Source organism: Pelophylax lessonae (genome assembly GCF_965119305.1).
Source record: "Pelophylax lessonae genome assembly, chromosome: 7".
Lineage (NCBI taxonomy): Eukaryota > Metazoa > Chordata > Amphibia > Anura > Ranidae > Pelophylax > Pelophylax lessonae.
Window position 1 is genome coordinate 98,895,760 of NC_138774.1, and position 20,790 is coordinate 98,916,549.

At 44.3% G+C, this 20,790-nt stretch overlaps 2 protein-coding genes across 3 annotated transcripts in view; one reads left to right on the forward strand and one right to left on the reverse strand.

The window, feature by feature from the left end:
* BBC3 (BCL2 binding component 3) overlaps nt 1–20,790 on the reverse strand; it is a 281,039-nt gene that overhangs the window by 231,653 nt on the left and 28,596 nt on the right. The window lies entirely within an intron of this gene.
* Nucleotides 1–20,790, forward strand: part of CCDC9 (coiled-coil domain containing 9) — a 134,489-nt gene that overhangs the window by 2,818 nt on the left and 110,881 nt on the right. The window contains exons 3-7 of the mRNA XM_082264375.1: nt 1,823–1,927; nt 5,088–5,231; nt 13,311–13,703; nt 13,797–13,880; nt 19,302–19,472. Of these exons, the coding sequence (XP_082120501.1) occupies nt 1,823–1,927; nt 5,088–5,231; nt 13,311–13,703; nt 13,797–13,880; nt 19,302–19,472 (897 nt within the window). The remainder of the gene's footprint in view (nt 1–1,822; nt 1,928–5,087; nt 5,232–13,310; nt 13,704–13,796; nt 13,881–19,301; nt 19,473–20,790) is intronic.

The window sequence follows — 20,790 nt, forward strand, 5'->3', positions numbered from 1 at the left end:
GATTTTACATGTATCCCCTCCGGAGCATGCTGCCATTCACTACAGTGGATTTGTTTTTTTAAAAATGAAAAGGCTAAATACCTTTGTCACGCTGCAGTTGTGCGGTCACGTGATCCCCCTGTGCTGGCTGGTCCCGATCTATGTAGAGAAGTGGGAGGGGCCGGGGTTCCCCTGTGACGTCAGCTGGCCAGCACAGGGGGATCATGTGGCTGGACAGCTGAGGTGTGACAAAAGGTATTTAGCCTTTTCATAAAAAAACAAAAAAAAACAAACCCACTGTAGTGGATGGCAGTATGCTCCGGAGGGGATACTTGTATATTAGCTGCATTATGCAGCTGAATAGCGGCAGGAGGGGCGAGCAGGAGAGCCGCTCCCATGATGACAGGGAGAGAGGGAGAGACGGTCAGAGCAGAGCAGTGAATGACAGAGGCACATAAACTGACCATGGTAAACAGGGCTCGGCAGCCATGATTACCGTGGTCAGCAGAGGCAGGGGGGACATAGGAACTAGCAGGTTCACCAAGGTGATTATAAGATAGGAAGGGAAAAATGACACAGCACAAGCACTGTGCAATACAGCATACCTTAAAGGAACAAGATCCTTTTTTTTTTTTTTTATTATTTTTTGGGTTGCAACCACTTTAATGGTTCATCTCTTGCAGCCTGACATGCCATTTTAATAAACATCTATAGTAAGTTCCAGTGTTTCTAACCATTCATCATAATCTGGTTACTTTGTATGTGATCTCAATAATGAGACATCTGCCTAATTCAGTTTGTCTGATATTTTTTATCACTGGAAAATAAGTTGCATACTTAAAGCCCAACTGAAGGAACTTTGAATGCCTGCAATCCAGTCAGGCTGCATTTACAGTTCTACGGTCTCCCTTCTGCCCTTCTCTTTTTTTTTTTTTTTTTACATATTAGGTGCTGCAGCAAGGGTAAAAATTAGGAATAGACCGACATGTTTTTTCAGGGCCGATACCGATATTTTGGTCACAACGTATCGGTATGGGCCGATTATTTTGTACATTTAAAGTTTTGAAAAATAAAGACAATTTATGACACAAGTCTGGTACTGAACATGTTAATTTTTGTTTAATGCTTAATGGCTGGCTGTTTGGCACCCTGTGGTGGGTGGCTGGCTGTTTGGCACCCTGTGGTGGCTGGCTGGCACCCTGTGGTGGCTGGCTGGCACCCTGTGGTGGGTGGCTGGCTGGCACCCTGTGGTGGGTGGGTGGCTGGCTGGCACCCTGTGGTGGGTGGCTGGCTGGCTCAGGGCCTGTGGCTGGCTGGCTGGCACCCTGTCTGTGGCTGACTGGCTGGCACCCTGTCTGTGGGTGGCTGGCTGGTACAGGGCCTGTGGGTGGCTGGCTGGCACTGGGCTGCTGTGGGTGGGTGTATGGCTGTGATGCACTCCCGCAAGACAAGTCCCGACTCCAAACGAGGCTGTCCAAGGCGAGGGAGGCAGCCTAAGAAGGCAAAATGACATCAGAAAAATATCAGCCAGTTCCAGGGCCGATACAAATATATTGGGGAAAGTGCATATCGGCCTTGCCGATAATCGGTCTATCCCTAGTAAAAAATACCCTGTGCTAGCAGCATGCTGGAGAGCCAGACCACTGCTCCTCCTACATACAGTGCTGTGGTCCAGATACCCAACAAGTCTGACTCTCTCTCCCTGCACAGTGCTCCAATCATCAGCCCCTCTTAGGGAGCAGGAAAACTGTTCAACTGTGCAGACCTGTGAGGGATTTTGACTGATGTGTGGGACTGTCCTAAGCCTCTGAGAGACTGTGACAGATGTTTGTGGCTCTTGCAGGCCTCTGTGGTGGATCTGAAGTCTAAAGAGGAGAAGGATGCTGAGCTGGACCGAAAGATTGAAGCCCTGCGCAAGAAGAATGAAGCCTTGGTGAAGAGACATCAGGTAGATGATTTAGAGTTGTCTAACAAGTGTTGGGTGTGTATACATCTAGTCTTCATTACGTTAATTCTTGCCATTGTTATTTTATAGGCGTGGTTTTTGAAATGTGTTTTATAAGTGTATTTTTGTGTGTGTATGTGTATATATATATATATATGTGTGTGTGTGTGTGTGTGTGTGTGTGTGTGTGTGTGTGTATGTATATGTGTATATATATATATATATATATATATATATATATATATATATATATATATATATAATATACACTGTACTGTGCAAACGTTTTAGGCAGGTGTGCAAAAATGCTGTAAATTAAGAATGCTTTCAGAAATAAGTGTAAATTGTTTATTTTTATCTATAAAAAAAAAAATGGAAAGTAAACAAAAGGGAAATCAAATCAGTATTTGGGGTGACCAATCTTTGTCTTTAAAACAGCATCAATTCATCCAAGTATGTTTGCACACAGTTTTTTTCAAGGAACTCGGTAGGTAGGTTGTTTCAAACATCTTGTAAAATGAACAGATCTTGTTCCGTAGTCCAGCTCTGAGGGTTATGTGCCCGCAGTGGACACGAGTCAACGTGGGCACCCTGACCAGTCTGCGGCTATGCAGCCCCATACTACACCAGCTACGATGCCCAATTTTTTTTTTTTTTTCTTTTTTCCTCCTTTCACCACATCAAGTTCAGGGACATGTTCACTTGCTGTCTAATATAACTCAACCACTTTCAGGTGCCATTGTAATGAGAGCATTAGTGTTCTTCTTTTAACTTGTTAGTAGTCATAAAGTTATGACTGATCAATATGAAAAGGAGCCCCACGCATCATAGGGGTAAGTGATTAGCCTTTATAAATATGTAGGATGTTGGAAGATGTAAACAGTTTTGGACTGGGCCCTAAAGCATAAATAAATTCATTGTTTTAAAAAGTGCTCATGGCTGATTTTTTTTTTTTTTTTTTTTTTTTTTTTATGACAGAAGCACCTTTTTCTAAAACTAATTGTACGGTCTTGGCAGAATTGTGAGCTGAGATGAAGTAACTCTTGTATGCAGGAGTTGCGTCATCTGGGCCCAGCCAATCAGAATGGCCAAACACTCTGAACCTGGAAGAAGACTGGGAGACAATGTTGGTGATGGAGGAGAGTGCTGACATTGCAGTGCTGGAGATTGCGTTCTTAGATACATCTGCCATAATGTGAAAATGCAGTATACTGGGCATATTTGCAAAATATAGCAGCAACTTCCTGGGAGACACTTATTGATAACTACCCCTCCATAAGTGATTGCTACATTGACTTATACATTCTCCCTTAGTACTTATCCTAGTGTCGTTAGGGGGTTGTAGCAGCACCATAGTTTATACCTATTTAGTCCACAACCTCTTGGGAGGCCCAAATTCTGGCAGGTTACTTCTGATTTAATCTACACCTGAGGTATGTATTGCTATTTAGGATTTGAATAAGAGGAGTTGAGGAAAATCTGATAAAAGTGCTCTTACTCATTAAACATTACTTGACTCCACTTCTTGTTGCAGCAATTGGCCTGTTTGATGGTATTACGCACAGCACATCTGCCTGTAGACTGCTTCATTTTTTTTCAATGTCAAGCTTATACAGTATTTATTAAAGGAGAAGTACAGCCAAAGCTCGTTTGGTTGTACTTCTCCTGTGGATCATAGGAGTGCAGTCCGTTCTGTTCTCCTGTGACCCGTTACTAGCAAACTGGGAGCTGCTGTCGGCTGATGTCACAGAGCTGGTCCAGGCTCACGCAAGATGGCGACAATGAATTTGGGATCAACCTACATGCATGGAGCGGCACCCAGCTCAGTCTCTCAGCGAGCTGCTGAGAGCCTGAGCTGACTGGTCCTGCCCCCTCCACAGCCCAGTGCTCCAGTGAGCACGGAGGGGCAGAGCAGAGAGTTCCTGACTGACAGTCAACAGCTCTCTTCTCCGGAGCTCTGAGAACCGAGCGAAGGGCTGTGTTTGATTGCTCAGTTCTCAGTGTTTGAGGCGCTGGGGGACTGATGCAGCATCGGACTGATGCAGCATCGGACTGATGCAGCATCGGACTGATGCAGCATCGGACTGATGCAGCATCGGACTGATGCAGCATCGGACTGATGCAGCATCGGACTGATGCAGCATCGGACTGATGCAGCATCGGACTGATGCAGCATCGGACTGATGCAGCATCGGACTGATGCAGCATCGGACTGATGCAGCATCGGACTGATGCAGCATCGGACTGATGCAGCATCGGACTGATGCAGCATCGGACTGATGCAGCATCGGACTGATGCATCCACATTAAGTAGGATTATGGAAAGAATAAAAAACCCATACATCTTTTAATGCAAGAAGAAATCTGCTTAGTGTAATACAATTAACAATCTTGTAAACTATATGAACTGCCCTAAACTGATACTGGAGGGTGAAATACAGTTGCCCTTGTTTTTTACCTTTTTAGAATGCTGCTGAAATGCATTAAGGGACAATTTTGACCAAAATGTTTTCCAGCTGTGTATTTAGCTGGTTGTCTGGAGGTGTGTTACAACTTTTGCTGTTTTGTGTTCAACTTGGCTGAAGCTTAGTTGAAGCCATTTTGCTTTTTCATCACTATTGGGTCTCCTTAAAGTGATAGTAAACTCTAACTTCATTTTTCCCTACAGATAAACTTATAATAAGCCTTACCTGTAGATACCATGAATATCTCCTAAATTTGTGCTGTTTTAGGAGACAATTATATCGCCTCCAGCTGATAACACTGGCTCATGTGCAGTACACTCTCCATTCATGGCACACTGAGTGCGTGAACCTGGAACAAAGTCTGGGTGAAAATGGCTGGAGGGCTCCATTTCAATGGTTACCAAAATATTAACACATTATGATGCAAACCTGCGCCATATTTGAAAAAAAAAAAAAATGTTGTTTTTTTTTTTTTTTTTAGAGTTTATTACTATTTTAATGGCTCTACTGCTAGCAGTTTACCACAGCTTTTATACAATTTCTTTATTTGCTGGAGACCCAGCAGACCTGCCTGTGTGTTATTGCTAAGACTGCCTAAAATGTCTATATGAACTGTAAATTATACAATTTTACTCTCATTGGCATTTTTAGGATATCGCAGATTTGGAATGCAATAATGCCTTAACTTTTTCTTATAGCTGATTGAGGAGGACCGGAAAAGGGCAGAGCAAGAGGGCAATGCTGTGACTACTCCTAGAAAAGTCAAAATTCCAGATGGCGAGCCAGACAAAGCATGGAAAGAAAAGGAGAATTTTTCAATAACTCTTGATGTATCTGTTGGGGTGAGAACATTTTCCAGCATCCTGATGTATTTCTAAGTTTTGTGCACATAACCATGAGCATAGCTGTGCACCCGATTACCACGACTGTCACTGTGTGGAGAGCTGGGTATTGGTGACATTGACTTCCATCTGGGGATCACTACCTGTGTATGCTAAATGCTGATTTGGCATAAAACTGACCTCTCAACCTAATGTTGTAACCAGGAGAAGAAATTGCTGCATTGTGCCATACTGGGGTGCATCCTAAAAAAGGAGATTGCTGATAATAGGCAGTATGCTGTGTTTTTTTTTTTTTTTTTTTTTTTGTACCCTAATGCAGTTTTCTCTAGCGCTCATCGACAGACGTAGTCCTCGGTGATACACCACCTTCGGGTTATGTTACCTCCGCAGGAGCAGGACTAGACAGGAAATTAAAAAGCTCTGGCCACACCCTAGGGGCAGTCCCAGAGGGTATATCCTCTCTCTCTCTGCCTCAGCAAATCAGTTATTTTCTGTCTAGTTAGGAGTAAGGACCTAGATACCTTGCTGGGATCTTAGGTCCTGGCAAGAATTTTTTTCTAAAAGGATTTTTGGACAGCTTTTTTTCTCCAGTGTTCCTGTGAGATCTTCAAGCAAGAAAGCTGAACTGGGCGACGGGCTGGATGTTGAGATCCGGTGGTCACCCCAGTTCAGCCTACGAGCGCGTGCAGGCCATAGCTCCGCGCTGGGTCGGCCGCGACAAAGTCCCATTAAAAGGACTGAACCCGCGAGTTAAACGTCTCGCTGAAACGCCAAAGACCATGAGTCACGGCGTCCGTATCGGTCGACAGCCCTCCCGCCCCGGTGGAGAGGGGTACTGTCAGGAGTTGGTGCCCGCCTGGTTCCGGTATGGTGAGTAGTATGTTCCCCCTTTTTTCCCTGACGGGTTTTGTGGTGAACGCGGGCCCCTCTCTGTATGGTAAGAAAGAGTTCTTTCTATCCTATAACATGTCACAAATCCTCCTACTTTGAGTGTGATTTTATGTGTGCAAAAAGCCAGGAGGCTTGGTTTGGGAGCTAACAATCTATTGTATACATGTTTTAAAGATGTAATCTGTGGCATTCTGGGAATCTTATGGGTTAAGTATAAGCTACCTACCAGTCAGAAGCCATGGACATGTAGACTGCCTTCCAAGTCAGATCTCCAGCTAATAGCAGGCCTCCCGAACGGCCATGCGGTCCGCCAGGGCCGGTACCGCCAACCACGCCATATCCCCATGCAGAGAGAGTGTTGTGTGCCTGCAGCACACCGCTAGTTAGCACAGGCCGCCGCCATTTTTTTTGCTGGATCGCACGAGCCGCCATTTTGGCGTAGCCTCGTGTCTCCAGCATGGGGGCGGCCATGTTTGAGGTGATTCTACACCTCGTGGAGCTTGGGGGAGGCGCCGGAAGGCGTGCAGAGGGGCGGAGCCGCCTCCTTTCTTCCTGGGCAGCCAGCCAAAAGACTTCCTGTTTGTCTAAGACAGCGCTGTAAGCTGTTGCAGTTCAACTCTGAACATCAAGTGGTGAGCCTGGGGGTCTATCTCTCTCTCTCTCTCGATCGATAGGGATCCCTAGCAGGTAACACTAAGGGGTTTTTTTGTGGCGCTGAGGGTCAGAAAAAAAAAAAAAAAAAAAAAAAAAAAAAGTTTTTTCTTTACTTTGAATTATATCATCCAGGAAGTAACTGGAGTTATTATGGACCCTGCCACACATATTCCCCCACCTGTTTCCCTCGAGGGGGCCTCGGGACCCGCCGGTGCACAGAGTATAGAGTCATTTACAGCAATTTTGGAGTCTATGGTGGCTCGGGTGGAGGCGGCCTGTCAGGGACGGGGGTCAAGGAAGCGACCCCCGCCTACCCCTATACTATCTGACACCTCTGACTCTGATTCAGAGATGGTCACTGCAGTTGCAGGTTCCTCTGCAAGGGCTGTTATCCCAGGTAAAGCCCCCTCAGACAGTGAGGAGGACGCTTCTTCTCCTGCTATAATTCAGGAAGAAGCATTGGTGGACGCACTAGTTGTGGCAGTGCAAGAAACCTTAAAACTTGAGGCTTTACCGGCAGAGGCAACTGAAACAGAGAGGCCTTTTGGGACTAATAAGCCCATCAAGACGGCGAAGGCTTTTCCTGTACCTAAATGTTTTGGTAATCAGATTAAAGGAGAATGGGAGCATTCTAAACGTACCTTTACTATTTCCAAGCGTATTGCTAGACGCTATCCGTTTGAGGAATCCATCATTAAGAAATGGACGGTACCACCAGTCGTGGATCCGCCTATTTCCAGGCTGAATAAAGCCACGGTTATTCCAGTGGAGGACACTTCGTCCTTTAAGGATCCGGTGGATCGAAAGATAGAAGCGGAGTCCCGCACTATCTTTTCTCTGATAGGGTCAGCATTTAGACCAGTAATTGTTATTGGTCTAGTTTCCCAGACACTTACGGAATGGGCGAAAATGGTACGCCAAGATCTTAGGGGAAAAGATATTCCCCAGGAGACATCTGATTTGATAGAACAGATCATACAAGGGCTACGGTTTATCTGTGACGCAGCCTTGGACACTACTCCCTTGTTAGGGCATGCATCTAAGTTAGCAGTGATCCTCAGACGTGTGCTGTGGTTAAAATGCTGGTCAGCTGAACTAGGTTCCAAAAAGACTTTGACCAATCTCCCTTTCCAGGGGAATCGTCTATTTGGAGCCAACCTAGATGAAATCATTAAGGATGCCACCGGGGGCAAGAGTACTTTTTTGCCACAGGCTGCAAAAGCTAAGGGACCTCGCAACAAGCGAGGACCTTTCTTTACCGCCCATAAAGGGCGCCCGGCTGGTACTCCCGGGAAAGGCAAGACTCCTCCAGGAGGGTTCAAGAAGGGCTGGTCGGACAAGCAGAGGACCAACCCAGCCAAACCCGAAGTAAAGGAGTACACAGCCTGAAGGTGCGCCCCCACCCGATTTCAGGGTGGGGGGACGTTTTCACCGGTATTCAGGACATTAGATCGAGCATCAACCACTACTACCGGTGCGATTCTTCCCTTCCAACATTTAAGTACAGGAAGCGGTAGTTACCGTTCCCTGTATAGATCTTTTCCTTTACCTTTTCCTAAGATTAGTCCCGATACCTCACAGGAATCGGATCTGATTGACCAGATAGGCCAAGTAGCCTCTAGTCGGGTGACTTCGGTCCCTGAGGTTCAACCAGAAAAGATCACCTTTCCTGATAACTATCAGGTATCTGATAAATGTGTGGGAACAGAAAACGACCAGACTTTCTCGGATGGTCGGGGCCAGATAGCTCTAGGGACGCCTGGTTCAGATCCAATCAGCGCCAGTGGTCCTAGAAATTCTAGGCTGGCCTCTTCAAGCCGGCCTGGCCGACTTGGACATGTTAGTCGCAGACGTTCCGTGGGAACTTCGTCTCAGGGAGTGTCTGTAGTCTCAAGGACCTATTTACCTTCGTGCTTTACAGTCGCTGGTTTTAATGGCCTGGCCATTGAGACCCAAGTACTGAAGGACAGAGGTTTGTCTACTTCAGTCATTCCTACCCTTATTAAAGCAAGGAAAGCGACTTCCAGCAAAGTCTATTATCACACATGGAAGACTTATATTGCGTGGTGCGAATCTTTAGGATTTCCTCCACGTACCTATTCGGTGTCTCGAATATTGGCCTTTTTGCAACAAGGGGTTGAGCAGAAGCTAGCCTTGAGCACCATCAAGGGTCAAGTTTCAGCATTAGCAATCTTCTTTCAGAAACCTTTAGCTACCAAATCCTTGGTGCGGAATTTCATCCAGGGGGTGCGGCACCTGGCTCCTCCAGTCTGCGCGCCCTTACCGCCCTGGGATCTTAATTTGGTTTTGTCGGTTCTACAGAAACCTCCCTTTGAAAACATCAGGGAGATTCCCTTGCTTACTTTATCCCAGAAGGTGTTCTTCTTGGTGGCTATTACTTCTGCTCGCAGGGTGTCAGAACTGGCTGCATTATCATGCCAGTCCCCATACCTAGTGATTCATAGGGATAAGGTAGTACTTCATCCTAAGCCATCTTTTCTTCCTAAGGTGGTTTCAGATTTTCATCTGAATGAAGATATTGTACTACCTTCCTTGTGTCCTCAGCCCAAGCATCATCGGGAACATGCGTTGCATTCCTTGGATGTGGTTCGGGCAATCAGGGTATACCTGAAAGCTACGGAATCATTCCGTAAGACGGATTCACTTTTTGTGATCACGGATGGCCCCAGAAAGGATTTGCCTGCATCTGCCGTGACCATTGCCAAATGGATTAGACAAACGGTGGTACAGGCTTATTCTATTAAGGGTCAGAGTCCTCCGTTCCCTGTTAGGGCGCACTCCACTCGAGTGCTCAGTACTTCCTGGGCCTTTCGCCATCAGGCGTCAGTGGTCCAGGTATGTAAGGCGGCCACTTGGTCGTCGGTACATACCTTTACTAAATTCTATAAAATTGATGTGACGGCATCGGCGGATGCCTCATTTGGTCGCAAGGTTTTGCAGGCCGCAATTTGAGGAGACCGGTGGTCTACCTCGGGGGTTTTTTTCTGTTTGAAAATTTTTTTGTTGAGTCTCATCATTAAGGATGAGCATTGTAAACTTCTAGTTGGCACCGGTTGGGCCTTCTAGATTGGGATTTGATTTCCATTTTCCCACCCCTCATTTGTGATACTGCTCTGGGACGTCCCGAAGGTGGTGTATCACCGAGGACTACGTCTGTCGATGAGCGCTAGAGAAAAATGGATTTTTGTAAAATCTTACCGTAAAATCCTTTTCTCTTAGCTCATCGACAGACGTAGTCCCCGCCCCTCTGTTTTGGAGTTGGGTTGGGTTAAATTCTCTAAGCACTGCTTTTTCACATAACTGATTTGCTGAGGCAGAGAGAGAGAGGATATACCCTCTGGGACTGCCCCTAGGGTGTGGCCAGAGCTTTTTAATTTCCTGTCTAGTCCTGCTCCTGCGGAGGTAACATAACCCGAAGGTGGTGTATCACCGAGGACTACGTCTGTCGATGAGCTAAGAGAAAAGGATTTTACGGTAAGATTTTACAAAAATCCATTTTTTGCATTGTGGTTAAAAAAATTCCCCACTAGTCCTACCCACCCCCGTTCCCAAAACACTTCACTTCAGCTCCAGTTCAGCCTGTGACTTCTTTCCCACTGTCTCCAAGTTGGAAGTGATTTAGGTTTTACAGAATGGGAGGTGGACATAAAGACCACAGGAAGGGGGAACTCCATAAAGATCAGGTTAAAGGATAAGTCAGGGCTCAACAAACCCCAGGTGCCAGGTCAGGCCTGGGCTGCGGCCTGAATGCTCCTCCTGCATCCCACCCCGCTATGTATCCCAGGCTTAATTTGCCCATCTGCAGGCCTGGGACCAGCATAGCAGATGCCACTGAGTAGAGGGGGAGGGAGGAGAGACCCACGTCCGCTCTCCTCCACTTCTAGTTCTTAACCAAGAAGTGATGTTACTTCCGGGTCCCTGTCAAGGGTGGGAAAGAATGTAATGCGATGTGCATTGCATTACATTCAGTGGAGCACAGGGGAGACATTCTTTTAGACCCTGAATGTCTCATTAAAGAAAAACTCGCAAAAAAAAAAAAATCATCACATAGGGGACTTTTTGTACCCTATGTGATGGAAAAATTTTTTTAATTGTAAAAAATTAAAATTACACCCAAGCACACAGGGGCATCTGATTAAGTGCAGCATTAGTAATGATCCAATTTATTAAAAGCAAGACAAAGGGCAACACGCATCTTTGAGGATCAAACAAGCATGTATGAATTCTATATGGCCAGTCTTCGGACTCTCCCGGGCGGTTCTAGAAGAAATTTGCCATCAAGGCAGTTGAGCTGTGTTGATAGAGGACAGTAGGAAACTGTTGTTCGCCACATTAACCAGCGTTGAACGTAGGATCGCTCCGGCATTTACTTGGTGTCACTTGGAAAGCCGAGCTGACTTAAAAGGGGTGGTAATGTTTGGGGGTTCTTCAGGCCTAAAATAATTTTTTTAAATGTGTGCAAAAAAAATGCAAAAACAGCTCTTTTTTAAAGGATAAGTTCACCTTGGGGAACATGTAACCCGTAAGATTTTGTTAGTTAAGAAAAAACTGCCTCCTAACATTTTTAGCTGGATCCTAGATTCAAAGCAAATGTTTCAAGCCCTGGTATAAATTCACCTTTTGGAACATGTTCTATGTTCCACCTGTATTTTGGGGTGCAGCTGCAGCCTCAACCACACCCCCTGATAGAGCGGGGCATCTTCTCAGGGCGCTTTGCCCGCTCGGCCCTGTCATTCATTCACAGTCCTCTGTGATTGGGGAAACTACAGGTTTCAATATGCTACCAAGGCGCTATTGAGCGCTCTGGTAGTTTATTGTATTTTCCTGTCAGTGTGTATCTGTTAACCAATACGAGGTATGAGCAGACAGATACACTGAGAAGTCTGTCCTGCATTAGACCCACGATCTGTCGATTGCAGGTGCAATGCTTTCCAGACTCCTAGTTAAAAAAAAAAAATAAATGCACATTTTATTACCTGCAAAAAGAGATGTGCAATTGATATTTTTTTTAAAGGTGAACTTCTATTTTAAGGATAAGTTTGATAAAGAGTTGACTATAAAAAATATTCACGTTTTACTTATTTCCAATCAGACATTACAATAGCGGACTGTAAAAGAGCAGACAATTTGCCCTTGTCTTGAGGTCTATTGCACACGACTAGTAAATAAAAACAGTCCTTGGTCCACATCCCCATCATGCACACATCGTGCCAATCAAAATTTCTAATTTTTCTTATCAAAGTTCACACAAAAGAGATGGTTCTCTAAGAATATAAACTTTGTGCCCATCATGCCAAATCATAGTTCTTATTTCCCTGTCAATTAGAACACCTAAAAGAGAGGGTGCCTCTGAGAGTATCAACTTGGTACATGGGTGACATTAAACTCAAATGAAAACATGCTCACCTCTGTTATCGCACAATGAGCATGGTTTGTTTTTTTAAGTCACCTTTAAAGATTGTAGTAATTGTACAAAGGCAGCCCTGGAGGATTAATGTGTGTTCATACCGTGTTGCTAATTGGTGGGTGTAAATTACTCCCCCCTGTGTTTGAGTAGGGACCAAAGTGGTCATCATTTTCCTTTCATATATCTCTCAGGAATTTGTAGTTTATCTTTCTTACTTTTCAGGAATTCAAAGGTTATTGGGAAGACCTTCTGAAGGGAGGAGAGAGATGTACTTTTTCCATTTTTAAGTATTACAATTTTCTAATGTAACTTTATATCATTCTTGGTGTTTTCTCTTAGATTAAAGCCTCATGCACACTGCTGCTCTATTGCACTTAGCAATTCAGCATTTATTTCAATGGCCAGAATAATTTAAATTTCTGGCTAATTAAGTTATTAATTCCCAAACTCCAAATGCTGCTAAACTGGTTTGAAAAAAAAGCAGCTCAGGTGAATTTGTAATGCTGATTTTTCTCCTGTCAAGAGAAACGGCATTTACAATAAACCAATGTGCAAAAGCCAAAGGGTGTAAATGTATAAGGCCCCCTTTCACACCAGCAGACCAATGGGGTCTGTCTGTCCATTTTTCAGGCGGACCTGATAGGGTGACCCATTGTCCTCTATGGGGCGGCGGATGTCAGTGAACATGTGCCCGCTGACACCTGCCAGGCATCCGATCCGACAAAATCCGCTGAAAAGAGACGTATAGCGATACGTTCGCCACCTATTCAGCGGGTCGGTTTGGATAATAATAGGATGGAAATGGGACATGTGGTCTGATAGAGGAGAGCAAGCTGTGTCTGCTCTACATAGCGAAGTAGACATGGACCTTTTATGCGCCTGCTAAGCGGGGATCAGCAGAAAGATCCCCCCGCTGAGAAGGCGGATCTCGCTCTAACAGATCTGCTCCGTGTGAAATAGGCCTTAAAGAAACGTTGTGGTGGTAAGCACCCTGCCAAAGTTATCAGGACATGATGGTTTGGTATTTAGAAATATAGCAATGCACCTTCAGTATTGTTTTTTAGCATGTGTTTTTTTTTTTTTTTTTTTTTTTTTCCATATTACAGGAGAAAAGAATAGTAAGTGATAGTAAATCCCCTCGAGGCTCACACACCCCTACTCGTACCGAAACATCTCCGAAAAGCCCCACCCAAAGGACAAGTAGCCGAACAGGAGCTCACACAGGAGGAAGGAGCCCTCATTTTGACAGACCAGGAGACCCTTTTAAAATAGATGATGAAAATACCCACACACCTGAAAGGCCAACAAGAGGTAGGAGGAGCCAAGGTGCAGAAGGTCCAAAGATAAGTCCAAGGGTAGCTAAAGAAGGCCCTCCAGTAGACCAGTGGGCAGGGACTCCTAGAGGCGGAAGAGGTGCAGGCAGAGGAAGAGATGGAGGCATACCAGGAAGAGGAGGTGGTCCTGGTGGAAACTTAGAGGGACCTGACAGAAAGGTCAAGGTATACCAATTAATTTGTCATCTATTGTTTAGTTTTAAAGTTATGACTAAATAGATTATCTTCATCAATGTTTTTTCTTTTGTTTTTAACCAGGAATGGGAGGAGAAAAGAAAGCTGAATATAGAAAAGATGAACGAGGAGATGGAAAAAATTGCCGAGTATGAAAGGAGCCAAAGGGTGAGTATTTACCATAAAATATCACTAAAGGCAAAACTGGTTTTTGTTTTTTACACTTGCACTACCCTCTGATCTATTGCATCGCCTAAAGTATGTCTCTCTGTATGATCTGTCAGCTCTGCACATTTCATGTTATAATGTTAGTTGAGAAAACACTTTAGCAAACTTTAAGGCATAGTCCACCTTTAAGAAAAATTAAACGCACCCACATTAATAAAATGGAAAAAAAAGGTGCATTTATTATTTTTAGCATTTAGGCCTGCAAAGCATTGCACCAGCTCATCCTCTAGCCCCAGGTTGCTATGGAGCTACCATCATGATGCTGGAGGAAGTAAACAATGGACTAGAAGTGCAGTGTCATCATTGAGATCCAAAGTCCCTCTGCAGTGATGGCAGTTGAAACTTGTATGCGTTCCATTCACAGATATGAAACAAGGTCACAAGGATGGACTAAGTCTTTAAGCCCCCTTTCACACCGGCGGGACTTTTCATGCGATTTGACAGGTTAAAATCGCATGACATGTCGCACCCTATTGTCGGAAATGGAACTGTTCAGATCAGTGTGATGCCAACTTTGCAGTGCCGCACCGATCTGAAAAATAGGTTCCTGCACTATATTTTTTTGCGATTTCAGCTGTCACTTGCATAGACATCGGTGCATGAAGTCATACAGATGTAAGCAAAGTCGCACTGACCTGTGGCTTTGAAATTGTGCAATTTCAAAGTTAGATTTGGTGTGAACAGGGGTTAAGAGCTGTCACAAGTTTATGACCTAGAACCCTAATTGCTCAGGACAAAGATTCTGGTGGAGTTTTGCAGCAAACTCTCCTTATATGGCAAGTGTTTCTCAGTGATATTTACAACTTAGTGAGAGGAAATTCATTGTCACCAGAACTAGTGTTGAAAGATTTACCCTTTATTCCTGTGCTGTTGACAGCCCAAAGTTAGGATTTTCTTTCAGTGACAACAGCAATGGGACAAAGAGGGCAAATTCCCCTCAATGAGGACAGGGACCACAAAATCTAACCTGACAGGGTGTTCTAATATCTCTACTCCAAAATGGAAAAAAAAATATATACATTTTTAGTAGGGATCGACCGATTATCGGCAAAGCCGATATATTGAGGGCCCATATGCAATTTCCCCAATATATCGGAATCAGCCCCGGAGGTTACCTATTATTGCCGATATTTCGGGAAAGTGCTTGTACCAGAGTGATGCCTGCAGCTAGAGGCATCACCCCCGGTACCGGCATCCATAGCCGACAGTCGGCTGTCTTGTAATGACAACCGATGCGGCTGAGAAGCCGCTGGACTGTCATTACAAGGAGTGGGAGGGGACCCCCCCCCCCCCCTTACGAGCCTTCCATGGCTCAGACCCGGGCAACCAGGATGCACGGCTGCCAAAGACCCGATCAAAGCCACATTCGGCTCTGATCGGGTATCCGTGCAAAAACCCCGAAGTGATGTCATGACAGGGTACTGGCGCCAGATTCAAAAAAAATGACCGCATTCAAAACAGCCAAACTTTGCATTTTGAATGTTTTTAAGTGCAGAGGAGGGGTTTGGGGTCTTTTAGACCCCCAGATCCCTCCACAAGAGAAGGAAAAAAAAAAAAAATTTTTTTTTTTTAAATGTGTGAAAATATCGGCGCATATCAGCCGATACTGATATGCATTGGCCAAAATATCAGTATCGGCAACGAAAAACCGATATCGGTAGTTTAAAAAGAACCAGTAATAATCAACTTTATTTAGGAAATTATATATTCTGTCTTAAACTGTTATACCTGTGGTGACATACATATAAAGATTTATTTTTACTCAAAGAATACATCTCCCCCTTTGGGCTTAATGCACACGGGGCGTTAGAAAAAAACGAGCTGCAAAGCCACTACCAATGCCAAGAAAAAGCGGCTGTAAAAACGCATTTTTAGTAGCTTTTTGCATTGGCGTTAATGAACGTTTAGCTGCGTTTCTTTGCCTCTATTCAAAATTCATGTTGGTGACAGCAATATGCTTTGGGGCTGTTTTTCTTCAACTGAAACTTGGGCTTCTGGTAAAGGAAAGTTTCAAATATCAGTCAGTTCTGGCACAAAATCTTCGGTCCTCTGCTAAGCACAACAATGACCCAAAACATACCACCAAATGAACAAAATGTATGGCTGTTTTGGAATGCCCCTGACCTGAATTCATATGAAAATCTGTGGGGTGACCTGAAGAGGGCTGTGCACAGGAGATACCATTGCAGGCTAACAGATTTTGAGCACTTTTGCAAGGAAGAGTGGGAAAGATATACCATGCTTATAGAATCTTGCTCTAAAAGACTAAATGCTGCCATAAAATCAAAAGATGCTTCACGAAAGTATGTTTCCCCTTTTTAAAGATTTCATTTTTTATTTAAATTGCACAGATTATAGGTCACGTTAAAGGAGGGAAAAAAATCTGCAGTGATTGATCTTGGTGGTATTATTATTTTATTTTTATAGGGGTGTGTAGACTTTTTATATCCACTGTATAACCGCAAATAAGCCTGTATATACTGTAGTAATTATGCCTAAGCTCAGTCATACCTGACATTCTTTAAGGTAACTATTTTGAATTGAGCTACTGCATGCCTTTATACATTTCAATAGAAAACCAAATTATTGCTTTTATAGAGTACTGCACTTGCACTATAGAGTACCTACCAAAAAAAAGGAAAATTACAAGGTTACCATACATTCCATGCATTATGTGTACGTTTTTTGTTTTTTTAACTCTATAGCCAAAAAATATTTGGCAGAATAATCTTACTGGTTTTAAGAGTGTGGTGTATGTATGTATTTATGTATAAAAAAAACTGTGTGTGAATATATATATCAGGGCTCGACAAATTTGCTATGAATCTAGGAGCCAGCTAAAAAAGTTAGGAGCCAGTTTTTTTTTTGGTAGCGTGAGTTGTCAGGGCAAGTAATTTGCGCCCCCTAACTCACTTACAGCAGAGTGGTCAGTCAATAACTCCAATGTAACGCATTACGTCAAGGTTATGGGCTGGCCAGAAAGAATGACATTAAAAACCTGTTATAGGGGAAACTCCTTTTTATGCTAATGCATCATGACTGCGGCATGTAAAATACCCTCATCTGCTGCCTATTGTAGCTTAAAGTGGAGTTCCACCCTATTTTTATACTTACCTCCATCTTCTCGCTCCGGGTCACCTGAAAAAGAAATGGATAATCGCATATTTTTTTTTTTTTTTTACTTACCTCGTAGCGAAGAAAAAATACTTACCTTACTTCCTTCTTCCTCCTTCCTCGGCCGCGGCCCGTCGTCACTTCCTGGCTCTGCAATGATTCCTGGGAGCTGGACGTCATCGCTCCCAGGAATCATTGCGCCTGCACCGGCCCCGACGTCAGTTCCGGGTCGCGCGCGTCATCCCCTTCTAAACAGCTTCTGGGCATGCCCAGAAGCTGTAGAGGGATGACGCGCGCGACCCGGAAGTGACGTCGGGGCCGGCGCAGAGCATCGTGGGACCAAAGAAGGCGGAAGAGGACGCAGAAGAGGATCTCGCTGGCTTCAAGCTGCCCACATCTGAGATGGCAGCGCTGGACAAGACGTTTGCAAGGTAAGTATTTGTCCTAACAGGTAAGTGCAACCCGGGACAGATCAGAGGCTAGCCATTGTGGAATGCACTAGCCCTGACTGTCCCGGGGGTATTAAAAAAAAAAAAAAAAAAAAAAATCCAGGGTGGAACTCCGCTTTAAGGGTGGCTGTTGGTGGGTGGCAAAAACATGTCTTTACAGCACCCAACTGCACATCTAAATAAAGCCTTTGTGACATTTTAAATAAAACAAACACAGAAAAGGATGAAAGAAGTATTCCAGCGCTGCTGATCTTCTGTTGCCTCTTTGCAGCTACTTCCTGCCTGTGTGTCCCCCTGTGGTGATTGTTGATAATACACAGGGCTTTATCAGAGGACATAAAAAGATCATTTTAAAGCATGCCAGCCTCATCTCCCCTCCTCCACCTCACAGCCCACCTTAAACAACTTTGCACTATTAGAACAGCGGCTCAGTGTGTCACAGCATGGAAACATGAACACACACACAGGCAGCCCCCGTGCTCTATCCTCCACCAGAACTCTCCCCCCCTCCCTCATAGTAGTTACTGTGACAGTCTGCCTGCTAGGTCAGGTAAAGGGCACACAGGCTGCCGGGTCCCCCTCCTCCTCCTCACTCTTCTCCAAGGTCTGAACTCCCGCTGTGGTCCCTGGGGGGAGGAAGACCAGCCTGATAAGGACGCTACGGGCAGAAGAGAGCTCAGAGAGCAGCCATTCCGGACTGTGCTCTGGCAGAGGAGAGGAGGCCCGCCCCCTCCCCTCTCATGTTACACACAGCCGGACTTCAGATTACTGCACGGCTCCAGGGAAAACACGGAGACCAGGGAGGGGGGAGAGCGAAGCATCGGCTGCCTGACACTCTGAGCTGCGTGTCCGGGCAGTCAGTCAGGAGTTGCAGAGAGTGGGCTGGCCGCAAATCAGGAGCCAGGACGCGGTTTCTGGTCGCCATGGCGACCTGGCGACAGGGGTTTGTCGAACCCTGATAGAGATATATATATATATATATATATATATATATATATATATATATATATATATATATATATATATATCTCTATCTCACAGGCATTAATATAGTGCTGACAATTTATGCAGTGTTTTACAAACTTCACATTCATATCTATCCCTGCCCTCAAGAAACTTACAATTTAAGGTCCTTGTCTCACATACACATACTAGGGTAAATTTACAATTTAAGGTCCTTGTCTCGCATACACATACTAGGGTAAATTTACAATTTAAGGTCCTTGTCTCGCATACACATACTAGGGTAAATTTACAATTTAAGGTCCTTGTCTCACATACACATACTAGGGTAAATTTACAATTTAAGGTCCTTGTCTCACATACACATACTAGGGTAAATTTACAATTTAAGGTCCTTGTCTCACATACACATACTAGGGTAAATTTACAATTTAAGGTCCTTGTCTCACATACACATACTAGGGTAAATTTACAATTTAAGGTCCTCGTCTCACATACACATACTAGGGTAAATTTACAATTTAAGGTCCTTGTCTCACATACACATACTAGGGTAAATTTACAATTTAAGGTCCTCGTCTCACATACACATACTAGGGTAAATTTACAATTTAAGGTCCTCGTCTCACATACACATACTAGGGTAAATTTAGACAGGTTTCAATTAACCGACTAGCATGTCTTTTGGAGTGTAGGAAGAAATCGTGTACCTGAAGGAAACCAACACAAGCACAGAGAGAACATGCAAGCTCCATGCAGATAGTGTCACGGTTTCTTTTTAAATTCCCAGCGGGCTTACACCTTTTTGGTTACTTATTTTTATATTTTCACTTAGGATGGAGTAAGAGAAAAAAACCCAATTCGCAACTTTCTCGATGACCCTAGGAGGACAGGCCCTGTTGCAGAAGTTGACAGAAAGGAGGGCAGCCGCAGGCATATCAGAAACTGGGGAGGCCCTGATTTCGAGAAAGTTAAAACTGGTATGGACCGGGAGAAGGAAAGTCATGTAAGTAGCTGAGGTTATTAGTCGCTGGTAGCAGTTTTCTGTTGCTTAGGTATTAAGAGTCTTCCTAAAATATATGCTTGAAATTTAATTTTATGTGTAGCGTTGGGGGATATGCAGAACCCAGCTCCTGCTGCATTACTGGGCAAATGATAGTCCACTGCTGAACAAACTCCTAAAAGAGATCTAGTATGGAGCTGTGGAAAGTCTTCCACACATTGCATGTGCGTGTAGTTAAAGCTAAGCTTTTTAGAGGAAAGTATGTTAAGCGTAAATCAATTGCTTAAATACGCATGGTGTGTTTTTTTTTTTTTTTTTTTTTTTGTTTTTTTTTTGTTTTTTTATTCCATCCTTGAGCCAGGGTTTTAAACAGTGTGTGCTAAAGAAAACCTGTTTTGAAAAAAAAAAAATGAAGGCTGCAATTCCTGACCTGCCATGAAAACGCTAGTTGCTTGTCTAAAAGTATTAGTTACCCAGAGATTAACTTTTTGTTTTCAGTTATGAATGACCATTGTCCATGATGACCATTGTTTTGAAGTACAAAAAGTGAAGGAATATCCAAAATTTTACAGTTGTTACTGGTACAAGAAGTGTCAAGACTTCTATGGGTACATCCTTTCCTGTGACAACTGTCTGAAAGGGTTTTTTTTTGTGAGTTTTCCTCCTACTTTCTGGTGTGTCTCTGGGACATGAAGTGAACAGAAATTTCCCCAAGGAACTACGTTTTTTTTCACCACCAGAGTCCCACCCACCAATTATCTCCCACCAGACAGAACTATAAATTAATTTTATGTGTAGTTTGGGGAATATGCAGAACCCATCTCCTGCTGCATTACTGAGCAAATGATGGTCCACTGCTGATCAAACTCTTAAGAGGTATAGTATCGAGCTGTGAAAAGTCTTCCCCGCATTGCATGTGCCTGGTGGTAAACCATACTGTACCATTTTAAGAGCAGTATGGCAAATCTGAAAAACAAAAATATTACTCTCCTAGATGGCAGCAGCAACGAGTCCAGCTGCAGTTGTCCCCCACCACCTCTAAAACCAGTGAACGATCAAAGACTGCTGATTGCTCAGCTCTTGGTCTTCAGCCTGCAGAGAGCTGGTGACTGACGATCACCATCTCTCTGCTCTGCCCCTCTAGCGCTCACTGGGGAGCTGGGCTGTGGAGAGAGTGGGAGTGGCTGGCTCAGGCCCTCAGTGACTTGCTGAGAGCCTGATTCAGCTGCCGGTCCAGGCTTCTTGGCGCATCCTGACTATATCTGGTTCAGGCTATTTTCAGAGGCTGGACCGGCTCTGTGACGCTATCTGACAGCAGACT